Below are 12710 nucleotides of genomic sequence, written 5' to 3'. Positions count from 1 at the left end.
TGGCTCAATCCTGCGCACTGCAGGAAAAAATCAGATAGCGGCCGGGGAATGCCGTTAGCGCAGCGTTAGCAGCAACACTAAGCTGCACCGGTGCGTCGCATGCTTCCTCCAATGCAAGTCACCCCCGAGAAGGGTTTACGCGGAAAATACAAATAGCAAGCCAAGGATTGACTCAAATTTGTCTCGAATTTCGGGAGATGCTTGGTCACCCACCAGGACCCAACATGTCCGTCCTGTTTGCTCCCGTCTGGCTCCCTGGGAGTCTGGCATCCCTGCCAGTCTCGGTGCCATTCCTGCTGCTTATTCTTATTGCGGTAATTGCCCTAAAAAGGCGCTATGCAACTTCTATCCGGGATATTCCTGGTCCCTGGCTGGCCTCAATTTCGAGCCTCTGGCAGGTGTACCAGTTGATCAAGGGCCACACGGAACAGGAGATCGTGAAACTTCATCGCCGACATGGTCCGTGCATCTCCAGAGGTTCGCCATTACACAATTCATTTACTAATAGGTGGAACAGGCAGTTTTGTCCGCATCGCCGACAACGAGGTCAGCGTCGCCCATCCTGATGCGGTGCGCTTGTTGCTTCATGCCAACATCGCCAAGGTATGTTCACGGAGTAACTTATCCCTGTATGCAATTCACCACACTAAGTAACTCTAGGGATCGTGGTACTCGATCTTTAGCCTGCCAGACTATCATTATGTGAACCAAATGTCAGAATTGGATCCCCAGCGCCACATTCGCAAGTCTCGCAATGTAGCGTCGGGGTATGCCCTGTCAAACATTATTAAGTCCGAGCCTTATGTGGATGCCCTATTGGGCCTCCTCGAGGACCAATTCGATAAACTGATCGCATCGGGCCAGCCAGTAGAGTTTGATCGCTGGTTCAATTACTTCGCCTTTGACGTGGTCGGCGAAGTGACTTTTTCCAGTCCTTTCCGGTTCCTCGAGACGGGCACCGATATCCGCAATGCCATCGCCAATACTCGCGCCCTGGCGTTGTACATCGCCATCATGGGGCACTACGTGTGGCTACATAATCTCACCTTGGGGAACCCATTGCTCAGTCGAATTGGTCTGCAACCCTCTTCGCATATCTTCGACACCTGCCTGGCCGCCATCGATAGTAGAAAGAAGAACCCCGCCGTCAGACTGGATATGATGGAGCGCTGGTTGCATGTGCGCCGCACGTATCCCGATCGCATGGACGAGGCGGAGGTTTTTGGAGCTGCTGTCGCCAATATTGGCGCCGGCGCTGATACTACGAGTGCCACGCTACAGGCATTCTTCTATTACATGCTCCGCCATCCGCACTACCTGCAGAAGCTGCGCCAGGAGGTGGATGAAGCCCACGCTCGGGGTGATCTGTCGCATGTGGTATCTTATGCTGAGGCAGCAAAGCTGCCCTACCTCCAGGCCTGTGTATGTGACCCTTCTTCGATCGCGATAGCCATACTGATGAGTGTAGATCAAGGAAACCTATCGCTATCACCCGGCTACCGGCACTGGGCTGCCTCGTGTCGTTCCGGCGGGTGGTCTCACCATTGGCGGACGGCATATCACAGAAGGAGTAAGTCATAAACCTCCATTGATGGCAAGCATGCTGACATTGTTGCAACAGACACTTCTCAGCATCAACCCCTGGGCTTTCCATCGGAACCCAGAGCTGTTCGGACCTGACTGTGACGACTTTAACCCAGAAAGATGGCTTGACCCTGAAAGAGCCAGACAGATGGACCCGTTCCTCATCCACGTAAGTATCTCGCCTTTAAGTAGAGGACACATTGCAGTATATTGACTACAGACACAGTGGGGAGCTGGATACAACCAATGCCCCGGCCGGAACCTGGCCCACTTTGAGATCTCCAAGGTCTCTGCCACTATCATCCGCGACTTTGACATCGAACAGGTTGATCCCAAAAAGTCATGGCGGTTTGAGACCCATTTTACGGCTGTTCCGTATGGCTGGCCTTGTTGGCTGCGTCGGCGGCAGACTACGGCGTAGCGACGAATGACCCCAAGAAGTCTTATTCCCAATGCATATGACGCAAAGAGAGAACGAGAACACCGAGCATGTTAATAGGGAATTTTCAGTAGACAGTAAATGATAATATAGAACCTCACTCGACACCAAAATCCCCCTTGGCAGTAGCCCCCTCATTTGCATGCCACTTTCCGTATTTCTCCACCAATCATCTGCTACTCAGTGAGAAAACATAAAATAGCCCGCATGGCAGCACTACCCCACGATCTCTACTCCCACCCCCGTATTGACTATGTACATCAACCCCATACTAGCGGGATTCAACCCCGACCCCTCCATTATCCGGGTTGGGAAGGACTTCTTCCTCGTAACATCCTCATTCGAGTACTTCCCTGGTGCCCCCATCTACCACAGCACCGATCTAATCCAGTGGACCCTGATCGGACATGCCCTCACCCGTCCCAATCAACTTCAGATCCAGACCCCCGAGCCAGGTGGTGGTGTATGGGCTACAACATTGCGTTATCACAAAGGCGTGTTCTACATCCTCGCTGCCTCCTTCCAGCGTTATCGGCCTCAGGAAGATGACCGGGTCTGGCCGCGGGGATTCTACGTGAAGACCACTGACATTTGGGACTCGAAGTCGTGGTCGGACCCGGTGTATTTCGACCAGGTTGGCTTTGATCAGGATGTTAGACGCCCCATCCGCCTCCCAATCAGTCACAACTAACTCGTGGTGCAGCTCTTCTGGGACGACGACGGCACCGTCTACCTCTCAAGCACATATCGCAAGCTTGAGCGAACCCCCGGTGCAAACATTAAAGATTTTGCCGTCCACATTGTCACTGTGGACTTAGAAACGGGTGCCTCCACTTCAGAGCCCAAGCTAATCAGGGAGTCATCCTCAGGCGTCGCGGAGGGGTCGCATATTTTCAAACGCGGCAAATACTATTACCTTTTCACTGCGGAGGGTGGCACTGAGAGCGGCCATTGCGAATGGGTCAGTCGCAGTAGCACTGGTCCGTTCGGGCCGTGGGAGGTTGGGCCGAATAACCCTCTCTGGCGGAATGGAGTGGATGATGACGTTCAAAATACTGGACATGCGGATCTAGTGGAAGATGCGCAGGGGCAGTGGTGGGCTGTTTTGTTGGGTGTGCGTCCCGTATGGAAGGATGGCAAGTGGGAGGAATCTGTTTTCGGTGAGTACTTCTCCAGTTCTATATTGGGCACAGTATGCTAATGCTGATTACAGGCCGCGAAACCTTCCTAGCTCCGGTAGACTGGGAAGACGACTGGCCAATTGTCAATGGTGGCCAGAAAATCCCCCTTCATTGCGACAGTCCCCACCTCTATGAGCTCCCAGTTCCAGTCGCATGGCGTGATGACTTTTCAAACAGCGAGCTGCAGCTTGGCTGGTATCGCAAGAACACACCAGTTGTGCGTGACTACTCTCTTACCGAGCGACCGGGTCACCTTCGCCTCTACGGTGGTCCATACAATCTATCCGTTCCAGCGTGCCCAACACTCTTCCTTCGCAAGCAGACCCATCGATTCTGTACGTGGGAGACACGACTGTCCTTCCAGCCAAGAAACCAGGCATGCGAAGCTGGTGCAGTGGTCTGGTGGACGTATTTCACCTACAGCAGCATCGGGATTCGCCGAGCGAAAGACGGCCAGCGTATTGTTCGGCTACGTTCTCCAGGAGGCGAGGTGGTCAAATTCGGTCTACGTCATTTCCAGTCGGATGTTCGCTTGGTGATCGAGTGCGGAGATAGATACCGGTTTGGATTCCAGGAACTCAGCGACGTTGAGTCGGATAATGGTTTGGTTCAATGGATTGGTGAAGTGGAAAATAGCAGTATGACGGCAGCACCGCCGGTGGGAGTGGCTTTTACAGGCATGATGCTGGGATTGTATGCATTTGGAGAGCGGCAGCGCTGTCTAGATCCGGCTGACTTCCACTACGCGCAGTGGAAATAGGATGAGGCCTCGATATATTCACTGTAGCTAGTTACGGCCAAGTCTTTGGCAATCGGTGCTAACCCCACTCCCAATCCGAAAGTTATATTAAGGTTTTGTTGCTTTGCTTCTGGATAAGGCTTTATATTATAATACACGGTACATATCTGTTACCCTGAGATAAATCAGAATACTCTGAAAACAAGTAAAACAATCAGGGAGAGCCCTGGGCCCGTACATTCAGTAACAGCTCTCTTCGGAGTAGGATGTAACTTGACTCAATTACAGGATGTCTGATCTAGGTAGATTGATAAAATAGAGGTATGTAATCTTTCTAGTCTCGTCGACAGCGCATCGAACGTTCAATGCTCCAGTCTTGATACATGTTCTTGGACTACAACCAGCGAGCGCAACCCTCGAAGCCTCCGACATCCGCATGATATAAAACGCGGTGCCACTACGAGTTACTATTAGTGGCAATAGCCACATGACTACACAGATTATAGCAGTCCGGCCCTTATATCTGAATGTCTCTTCTGTTAGCAGGTTCTGGAAGACTGCTATCCAGGGATACCGGTCCACAGCGGCCACCGGGGCGAGGTGAGGAAAGTATTAGAAGTAATATTTGAGGATTGCCTGGTAACATTGAACTGGTCCCTGGTATATAGCCTGAGGGTTATAGTAGAGAAAAAAGAAAGAAAGAAAAAAAAAAAGGAAAAGGTAAAGCAAAGAGGGGGATCAACGAGATACAGGATAAGCACCACTACGGGATACTGTGAGATGATAAGGATCTTGCCAGGGTGCCGCTTTCTTCTTCCTTATCCATGTTCTCGATGATCTCCCGGACTTTCTTTCAGTGGGAAGACCCCTCGATTACAGCAAACGAGTTCCGACGTCGTCATTACGATATATTCCCCGGAATTATTCTCTGGCACTGCATATAAATGTAAAGCGATATGAGTATAACACTAACTTGCTGCTCTCGGGATAGCTCCTGGCAACAATGGAATGTGGTGTTCTTTTGAGTCTGTCGCCGGCCGGCTAACAATGTCGCTCATGAAGATGTCTTTCCATGTATACAGCAATAATGCGATAGTGTCAGATTCTTCAGGGGTCACCATGTCCCCAATAAGGCAATTGGGTTCACTGGTTCATGTTGCCGCTGTTGCGGTGTCGATCACTAATTTTCGTCGAAAATATTCAGATCTCCTGTCTGTAGGGAAGCTCAACCGGCCTCATGCTTCAGTTCCAATGGTAGGGCAGGTCTCTTAACATTCTGGTTTCTTCTAACCCTCTTGCTCAAGCACAGTAGTCTATCAGCTACCCGTGTTTGTTTAAAGGCATGCAAAATCAATGGATTTTGAAAGTTTGCAGGCAATTGGATAAAACATCCCCAAGATGCAAGTCTTGCCCTGCCCATAAAGCCTGATTTAATTTATATGTCTGGGACAGCATTAATGTTCTTATTCCTGCTGCTGTTATATAGGTAATATAAGGCTATAATTCGACCTGTTTGGAAGGGCGATCGCTCCTTGCACTGGGATGGGTAGATAATGAAGGGAAGAAGATGGAGAAGAAAAGAGAGCTGCGGAAGCGCAATATATATAGCCATCCAGAAGACGCCATCCAGTGAAGGACGGTCTGACCGTAGTGAGTTTCATGGTATGGTATAAGGGAATAAGCAGCTACTATTCACAATTGAGGTGAATCGCAACCTATCAATCCATGCTATATGTACGTAGCGGCGAAAGGATTTAAGGTGTGTTTGGTGATAGGTGGGCACGATATATCAGCCGGTAAATGATTGGAACCAGGGGGCAGCTTACATAGAATTGAATGGACTTATATTCTCTGCACAGGTGAAGATGTATTGCCCCAGCTGAGGCCAGGCCAGGATGGTGGTAGTTGCTGGGGAACCTCTGACATTTTTCATTACATTCATCGTAGTTCAATTCAATTCATGCGATTAAATTTGATGGCACCAGTAAAGAAAGGAGCCAACTATGCACGTGCTTCGATAAAGTATGAATATGGCCCTGACGATCGTCAAATCCCCCCAGCTCGCGGAAGCACAGGCATTCATGGAGCAACGTGTGATGCGGAAGGAGGAAGACAAATCCCCACGGCCCCACGAAGAGGGACCACTCCTTGATGGAAGACTTATTACCACTTATGTTTCACACACTTTTCCAACTATTGTAGAACTGAATTTATGTCAATAAATATTCAGAAGTAATTGACTTTGGGCCTCCACCTTAGTACTAAAATTGAAAGCTATAGCCATCTTTATTATTCCTCAATACCTCCGGTTCCAGCTCATCAGCATTATCCGTGTCATAATCCGGGTCCTCCAGCTGGATTCGCTTCCACGTCACCTTCGACGCTGCCTTCCACTCAGCCTCCTGGAAATCATTCGGCCATCCGTATTGCTCCTGGAGGACTTTCTTCATTCCCGGATACTGCAGATCAAAAGAATGTGTTAGGCTCAGACTCATAACATGCAATGAATAGAAAAATCTGCATACCACATCCTCGTAGTATTTATTATACAATCTGCGAGTACATCGTGACGGGCTTGGGATGATTTCGAGTGATCGGAGCTGTTGCAGATACGCGGCTAGATAGCTGGGAGCATGAACCGGAGTATACTTGCGGTAATCGTCCATATCATCACCCGGGGGTGGATCATCGAACGTCCAAACTCGGATGGTATCTTTAGAGGAGAAATGTAAGGAAGCTGAATCCTTTACTGGCCAGGCCAATTCCGAGCTTTCATCATTTACTTACTTTCTTTCGTATCCAGAATGACATGGACGCCTTCATCAATGGAACAGGTCAGCGCAATCTCCCGCGGAAGCAGGAAATCTGGCCGCGGCGTCTCGGAGTAGCTGAACCGGTCGGGGTCGCGGCCACCACGAATTTCGTCGTCTTCGAGGTATACAAACGCACGGGAATATGGGGGGATAAACTCGACATCATCGGCGATCTCTGAGAATCGGAAATATGGTATTCGCTTCATCAACGAAATCACCACGGGATCGAGGTGGAGCTCCTCGCACAGAGCCTGGTTGATAGCGTGGCCATCAGGCGTGGGCGGCCAGGTGACCTCCCAGTCAGAGATATAGTTCAGCTGTAAATAGACGCGGTAGATATCACTAATGAGGTTGACGATGGTATCCTCACTATAGGCGAGGCGGGGTGAGTGCATATCGGCCGTGACACCACCTTGTTGTTCTTCATGACGACCTTCCAGCGAGTCTGTGATAAAGAGATTCTGCATGGTTCGAGAAGCGATCTCTCTGTGGTTGACTCAGTACCAGTGACCCGCTAGTACAGTCACGACGATTATTGTAGTCAATACTTGGATCACAGAGGATATAGGGCAGACAACTCTGCAGAGAAGGATTGCTTTCCCCGTGGTAAAGTGGGTACTAAGGATGACTCATCAATGGAGAAAATTAACGTAAACAACGGTCGGACGGGCCACACGGTTGGGCGGGCCATCCTACTATCCCATATAAAAGATGTCTTTTTAATTCTTTTATATATCAACTAATACTGCTTTGAAAAGGTTCTAACTTTGTAGTTAGATTATATATACAAGAATAAATATCATCTTTTTTTCTCAGATTTTCAAATATTCTTTTCATAGAGTCAGACCATCGTTTTATATATTATAGATAAAATACAGGTATTGTATTATAATAACTGAATAATCATATATATCAGAGATTTTGGAAAGCATATAAAGATTCTTTCTAGTATTTACTATATATATACAAGTAAATCTAGTCCTTATAGACTTAAAAGGCTGGAATATCTTGTGATTCAAAAAGTATCTTTTGTATAATATTACCAGGTGGCCCGCCCAACCGTGTGGCCCGTTCGACCGTTGTTTACGTTATTCTTCAATGCTGAGATGATCATCAGTGGAAGGAATATTGGCGCATTGCCATCTCATTTTATGTGACAAAATTATTGAGACCTCTCTTCAGTCTGAGTTTAATTTATAATAATATTACACGGCTGCAGGGCATCGTTATGAGGCTGCTGCTGTTGCTGCCTATCAGTTCCATCGGATGCCTGCATTGTGGGGCAGCAAAAAGATGTTGTGGAAGGGCTTCAAGACGCCGCAAGACACACAAATTCCACCCTTGGCCCCCTTCAGAGCGAATTAAAAGAAAACCATTCCAAACAGTTCAACAATCAGCAGTAATCCCCAGTTGCTATTTTTGTTTTTCTTCTCTGCCTCTAGTTCTTTGCTTTTATTGCCTTTTTATATGGATGTAGCTGGACGGCCTCGACAGTACCCTGCTCCTGCAATTCGCGGCTTAGAAGTATCATTTCGATCCATGACGCGTGTGATGGTCGAGTCATCCCCTACCCTGTATTTTGGCGAACATACTGCTCTACATCGCTATCTCCGAAAGATTTGTATGCTCAATGGAAATTCCTATGCTGCCTTTGCTAATGTCAGAAGTTCTTATACACTCATGTAGCTGACATTCTACCTGGTCACGGCCCATTCACATTGCAGAATCGTAACGGTGTAGAATACCTCCGCCTGCTACGCAGTAGACTGCGCCACAGAAGGTTCATTGATTCACTTTACCTCTGTGGACAACATGAACAGTAGCCTGTCTGCATCGCTCTAGCTAGAACCACAGTGTGGGTGGGTATAACATGCGGATCGGCAAATGCAAATTGCTCATGTAATTCTTTCTAGCGCCCAAGTAGCTCTCTAATGCAAAAGAAGAAAAAAGAATTGAAGATAGTCAAGATACAGATATCATTGATGGCATTTATTCATAGTGGCTAACTAAATGTTTACTTGATGACATCCGCCTAATTCCAGGCCATCTATTAAATTTAATTCAAATCTCAATAGATCTGGGTACTTCCGCTCTTCCGCCCAAACGTCATGATGGGGATGGGCATCCATGAATCATGAAGAAACTTAAAATATAAGTCGATGACTAAGCACATAGAACTTGACACCCGTCATAAGGGAACACACTAGCTGTGTATAAGAACTTATCTCTAATTGTTTTACTCGACTAGCTTTGATATGAACACTACTGCTAAGAAAGGAAGGACTAATATTGTAAGACATGTTTCCTGTGGTATGGATATGCTTGTGTATAACATATCCGGTTGGTGTTTTACTGTGATTCAGAGTACAACGCCTGTATCGTTACCTCTCGCTTTTCCGAGGGACGAACTGGAGGTTAGTTTAACTGCCATCTATCATTCACGAAAGGAATGTGCGACGAGCCAATCAGAGATCGTATAATCGGATACGCTTTTGAACTATGTGGCCGTTACATATCCCCATAAAACCTTTTACAACTGACACCGTCGGCCCACTATGTCCCCGCATCGACCCACGACACCTAAAAAGAAGAACTGAATCCCTTGAGCAATCCATCATTATCTCCGGTAGAGCCGAACATCCACTGGTATTAACGCGGATATAGTGAATTTAAAGCGTTCTCTTGTTGTGTTCGGCGTGAATTCTAGCTTCAATCTTGTGTATGTAATTGTGAATGTAACCTTTCGAAATACTACTGTGCGCCTGAACTTGGTGCGCATACTGATTTCGTTTCAAATTCTCACCTATACAGATCTTTATAGGGTATTCGGTCATGATCAATCAGCTCGTTAATACTCCTGGCTTGCGCGAGTAAAAGTGCGGTCCTGCCTGCCGCCGGTTCTCATTCATAGCCGATAGGGGCCGCGACCAATGTAACGGTCATCGGCGATATCAACTCCCAATTGCGTCGCATATGCAGTGTATCACCATCAGTGGGTAGTCCGACGGACCTAATGTCCAAGTTATCTCTGTCATGTATGTCTGGCTTCAGATAGACAGCTCGGGGCGGATCCTTACTATAAACTGATCATCTAGATATATTAGCTTGTTTGGTACAACTAGGTGGATTTGGACGAGAGAAGAACTTAATACATAGTTTATTAAAACCTTACAGTACTATTAGTATGTTCAGTTTGGACATTTCTTTCCGTTATGATTATTGGCTTCTGGATGTACTCTTTAGACATATAGGATATTATTCATGATATGCCTATACTGTTCCCATGAGGCTTATCCTAATCCTAACGAGTATAGCCAATGTTATCTTAGTTCATGTACAACTACTGACAAAGGCGTCTAGGTATTAAGGAAGAGTATGTAGTGATTTCCTTGCCGATGATTGTCTTCGGGGTAAAGTACCGGATGTATAAGAAAGGAAGGGATGAAACTGCCATTAATGACTAGATCAATTGAATTGAGCGGAGACTAAACTTAATGGAGAAATGATCTCCAAATCGGAGGCCCACTGTGGGAGATTCAGCCAATAATAGACAATCTTCAAGGTGCGTTCGGTTTTGTCCCCAACCCTAGCGGGGGACGGTAAGATTACCCCAGTAATTCATAGCCAGACTTTTATGCCGGCACAAGTAGATAGACTGATAAAGTAAAATATAATTCTTCTATAGCTTGAAACAGAGGAATCTGTGGAGACGGGGTGATATTAACTCACTTTCTGCAGTCCCCACATACCGGCCCCACCGCTTCACCCGAACCGGATTTCACCATACGGGGATTCGTCATCGGCAATAAGGAAGGAGGATAAGTATTAAGCGTAAATGTACCTCTGCTGTGGTGACGTATAAATGTGTGTACACTCTTTCCAAAATCTTCAATAGCATACACTCTTTCACCTACCCACCGCTCGTTCTTTTTTTTTTTTCTCTTCTTCACCTTCCTTTGCAAACTGCCGCCAATATGAAACTTGCCAATGCCTCAGTTCTAGCAATGTTACCGGCCACTGGCCTGGCTGCCTGCGGCACTCCCTACTCTGGCAGCCAGATCAATGGTACACTGCTCCGCGCCGTTGTGCTTGACATGGGCAGCGATGCTGCCAACGTCACCGCCACCCAGTACGACCAGTACTTCAAGCAGGGGAGCGCTCTTGAGGGCGTCAAATCTGTCATTGCCAGCAGCGATTTCTACATCAACCTGTGGGCCATCCCTGGCACCGAGTCCGCCTTTCAGAGTGTCAGCCAGTGCGTGAGCGACGGCTATCTCGTTAACCAAGTAGCCTGGCTGTATTACAACAGTACCACCGCGAAGTGGTGGGGTGGCTACGAGGCTGAGACTGAAGCAGACAGTTACAATGCTGCCGCCCTGTCTGTTGTCACCAACCTCGTGGCTGGCCTCGAAGTGCGCTTCTGGGACACTAACGGAGATGGCTACACCGATGTCATCGATGCCGACTATCTCGAGGGCGTTACCGTCGACACCATCACTCACAACGCCAACGGGACTTACTCGATTTACCGCGGAAATATTGACGTCGCAGACAAGACGCGCTGGGAGGGCACCAACTTTGACGCCGACCTTTTCGCCGGCTCCGGCCCGGCTATCCCTGAAAATAACTTTGACACCACTATTTCACCCGGCGACGTCGCGCTCTTCTGGTACGGTCCCAAGGGCTGGGCCATGAAGCGGGCCCAAGAGGTCGTCGGCCTCTTTGTTGGCGGCGCCGACCACACCTCCTACAACATTGATGGGGTCTCCTATGAAGACGCCATGCGCTTTTCACGCGACAACCTGTTCATCTCCAACCGGCCTGGCGAGTTCACCGACGCCCAAAAGTTCTTCAAGTTTACCAATGATTCAGCCGCTGGCCTCAATGTTAGCCTCTGGCTTGTGCCCGTTACCCACACCACCGAGTACGGCGCGCCCGTCGGCATGACGAGCGACGGCAACTCGCGCATCTTCCTCGCCAGGGCTATTGCCCAGGCTCAGGCGCAGCTAGCCAACGTGACTATCAGTAGCAACGGCTCCAACGTCCCGTCCACTCAGGAGTGGGTTAACCAGGCCAATTACACCCAACTCCACGACGCCATCGCTAGGGCCAACCTGTCGCTTGCCCTTGCTAACAGCTCGTCTTTCCTACTTGACTACCAGACCTACGTGCTGTACCAGACTCTCAACGGCAGTAGCACCGACATTGGTGCCGCGTTCGCCGGCTTCAGCTACACTGGCTTTGAGAACGCAGAGAAGCTCGGGACAGCCTAAATGCATCTTTCCTATGCCCCCGAGTCATTATATCTCAGTACCCATGAATCATTTACAGATTCTATGTAGATAGACACATCAAATAGCATAGTCTTATAACCTAAGCCCCTCCAATCAGGTCTAGTGTAGCAAGGTAACAAGGCAAGGATTTCAGAGTAGAAAGTACTACGATCATACTGGGTCGAGTTTGAATGTTATTATTGGAGGGCAAACTGAAGTAATCATAAACTAGAATATTCCAGGTGCGAGTCCACCCTGGCAAAAAGGATGAAGGCGCATCGCGATCTCGATTCTTGGCTGGGGCTGTTGTTCCGGTGGGAACAATTGTACTTCAGTGCCAAATGCCGTCTCTGCCGTTTTCCGAGCTCGACTTCGGAGATAGCAGTAACCAAGGCCTGGCCGTGTCTTTTCTTTTATCTCCGAAGGGGGGCCACGCGGAGAAGCGGTACATAATCTAAGGTAAGATCATCGATTCGTATACGTGGCAGATTGGGGTGCCCCACGTTGATTGCATCACAGTCAGGGGCTATGGTTCAGCAAACGCTTGCTAAGCACACCGTGTTGTATTGTAATTGGGCCATGAACTACCGGCACAACAGACCACCGGCAGACCCGCTTGGGAGATCAGCGATGGGGCCTATACTGGATCCACCTTAAATATCGAAAGTCGAAACATTCAGC

At 48.4% G+C, this 12710-nt stretch overlaps 4 protein-coding genes across 4 annotated transcripts; 3 read left to right on the top strand and 1 right to left on the bottom strand.

Annotated features, from left to right (window-relative positions):
• Positions 1–133: 133 nt before the first annotated feature.
• Positions 134–2116, top strand: BO88DRAFT_403793 (cytochrome P450). The gene is made up of 6 exons (XM_025706446.1): positions 134–459; positions 518–603; positions 661–1422; positions 1469–1570; positions 1622–1753; positions 1811–2116. The coding sequence occupies exons 1-6, from the start codon at positions 225–227 to the stop codon at positions 2003–2005; spliced, it is 1512 nt and encodes a 503-aa protein (XP_025563941.1). The 5' UTR covers positions 134–224; the 3' UTR covers positions 2006–2116.
• Positions 2117–2273: 157 nt separating this feature from the next.
• Positions 2274–4082, top strand: BO88DRAFT_403792 (glycoside hydrolase family 43 protein; the record flags this gene model as incomplete). Its single annotated transcript, XM_025706445.1, has 3 exons — positions 2274–2675; positions 2727–3183; positions 3237–4082. 3 exons carry the CDS (start codon positions 2277–2279, stop codon positions 3962–3964), a joined length of 1584 nt encoding a protein of 527 aa, XP_025563940.1. The 3' UTR covers positions 3965–4082.
• Positions 4083–5940: 1858 nt separating this feature from the next.
• On the bottom strand, positions 5941–7315 carry BO88DRAFT_403791 (uncharacterized protein). The gene is made up of 4 exons (XM_025706444.1): positions 6731–7315; positions 6469–6656; positions 6198–6402; positions 5941–6147 (listed from the first exon to the last, which is right to left on the bottom strand). Exons 1-3 carry the CDS (start codon positions 7221–7223, stop codon positions 6205–6207), a joined length of 879 nt encoding a protein of 292 aa, XP_025563939.1. The 5' UTR covers positions 7224–7315; the 3' UTR covers positions 5941–6147; positions 6198–6204.
• A 3320-nt stretch (positions 7316–10635) lies between these two features.
• BO88DRAFT_403789 (uncharacterized protein) lies at positions 10636–12117 on the top strand. Its single transcript, XM_025706443.1, has one exon. The coding sequence runs from the start codon at positions 10731–10733 to the stop codon at positions 12027–12029; it is 1299 nt and encodes a 432-aa protein (XP_025563938.1). The 5' UTR covers positions 10636–10730; the 3' UTR covers positions 12030–12117.
• The last annotated feature ends 593 nt before the right edge of the window (positions 12118–12710 follow it).

This window comes from Aspergillus vadensis (assembly GCF_003184925.1).
Source record: "Aspergillus vadensis CBS 113365 unplaced genomic scaffold BO88scaffold_8, whole genome shotgun sequence".
NCBI classification, from domain to species: domain Eukaryota; kingdom Fungi; phylum Ascomycota; class Eurotiomycetes; order Eurotiales; family Aspergillaceae; genus Aspergillus; species Aspergillus vadensis.
Note: the sequence above shows the minus strand (reverse complement) of the source record. Positions and strands in the feature narration are given on the sequence as shown.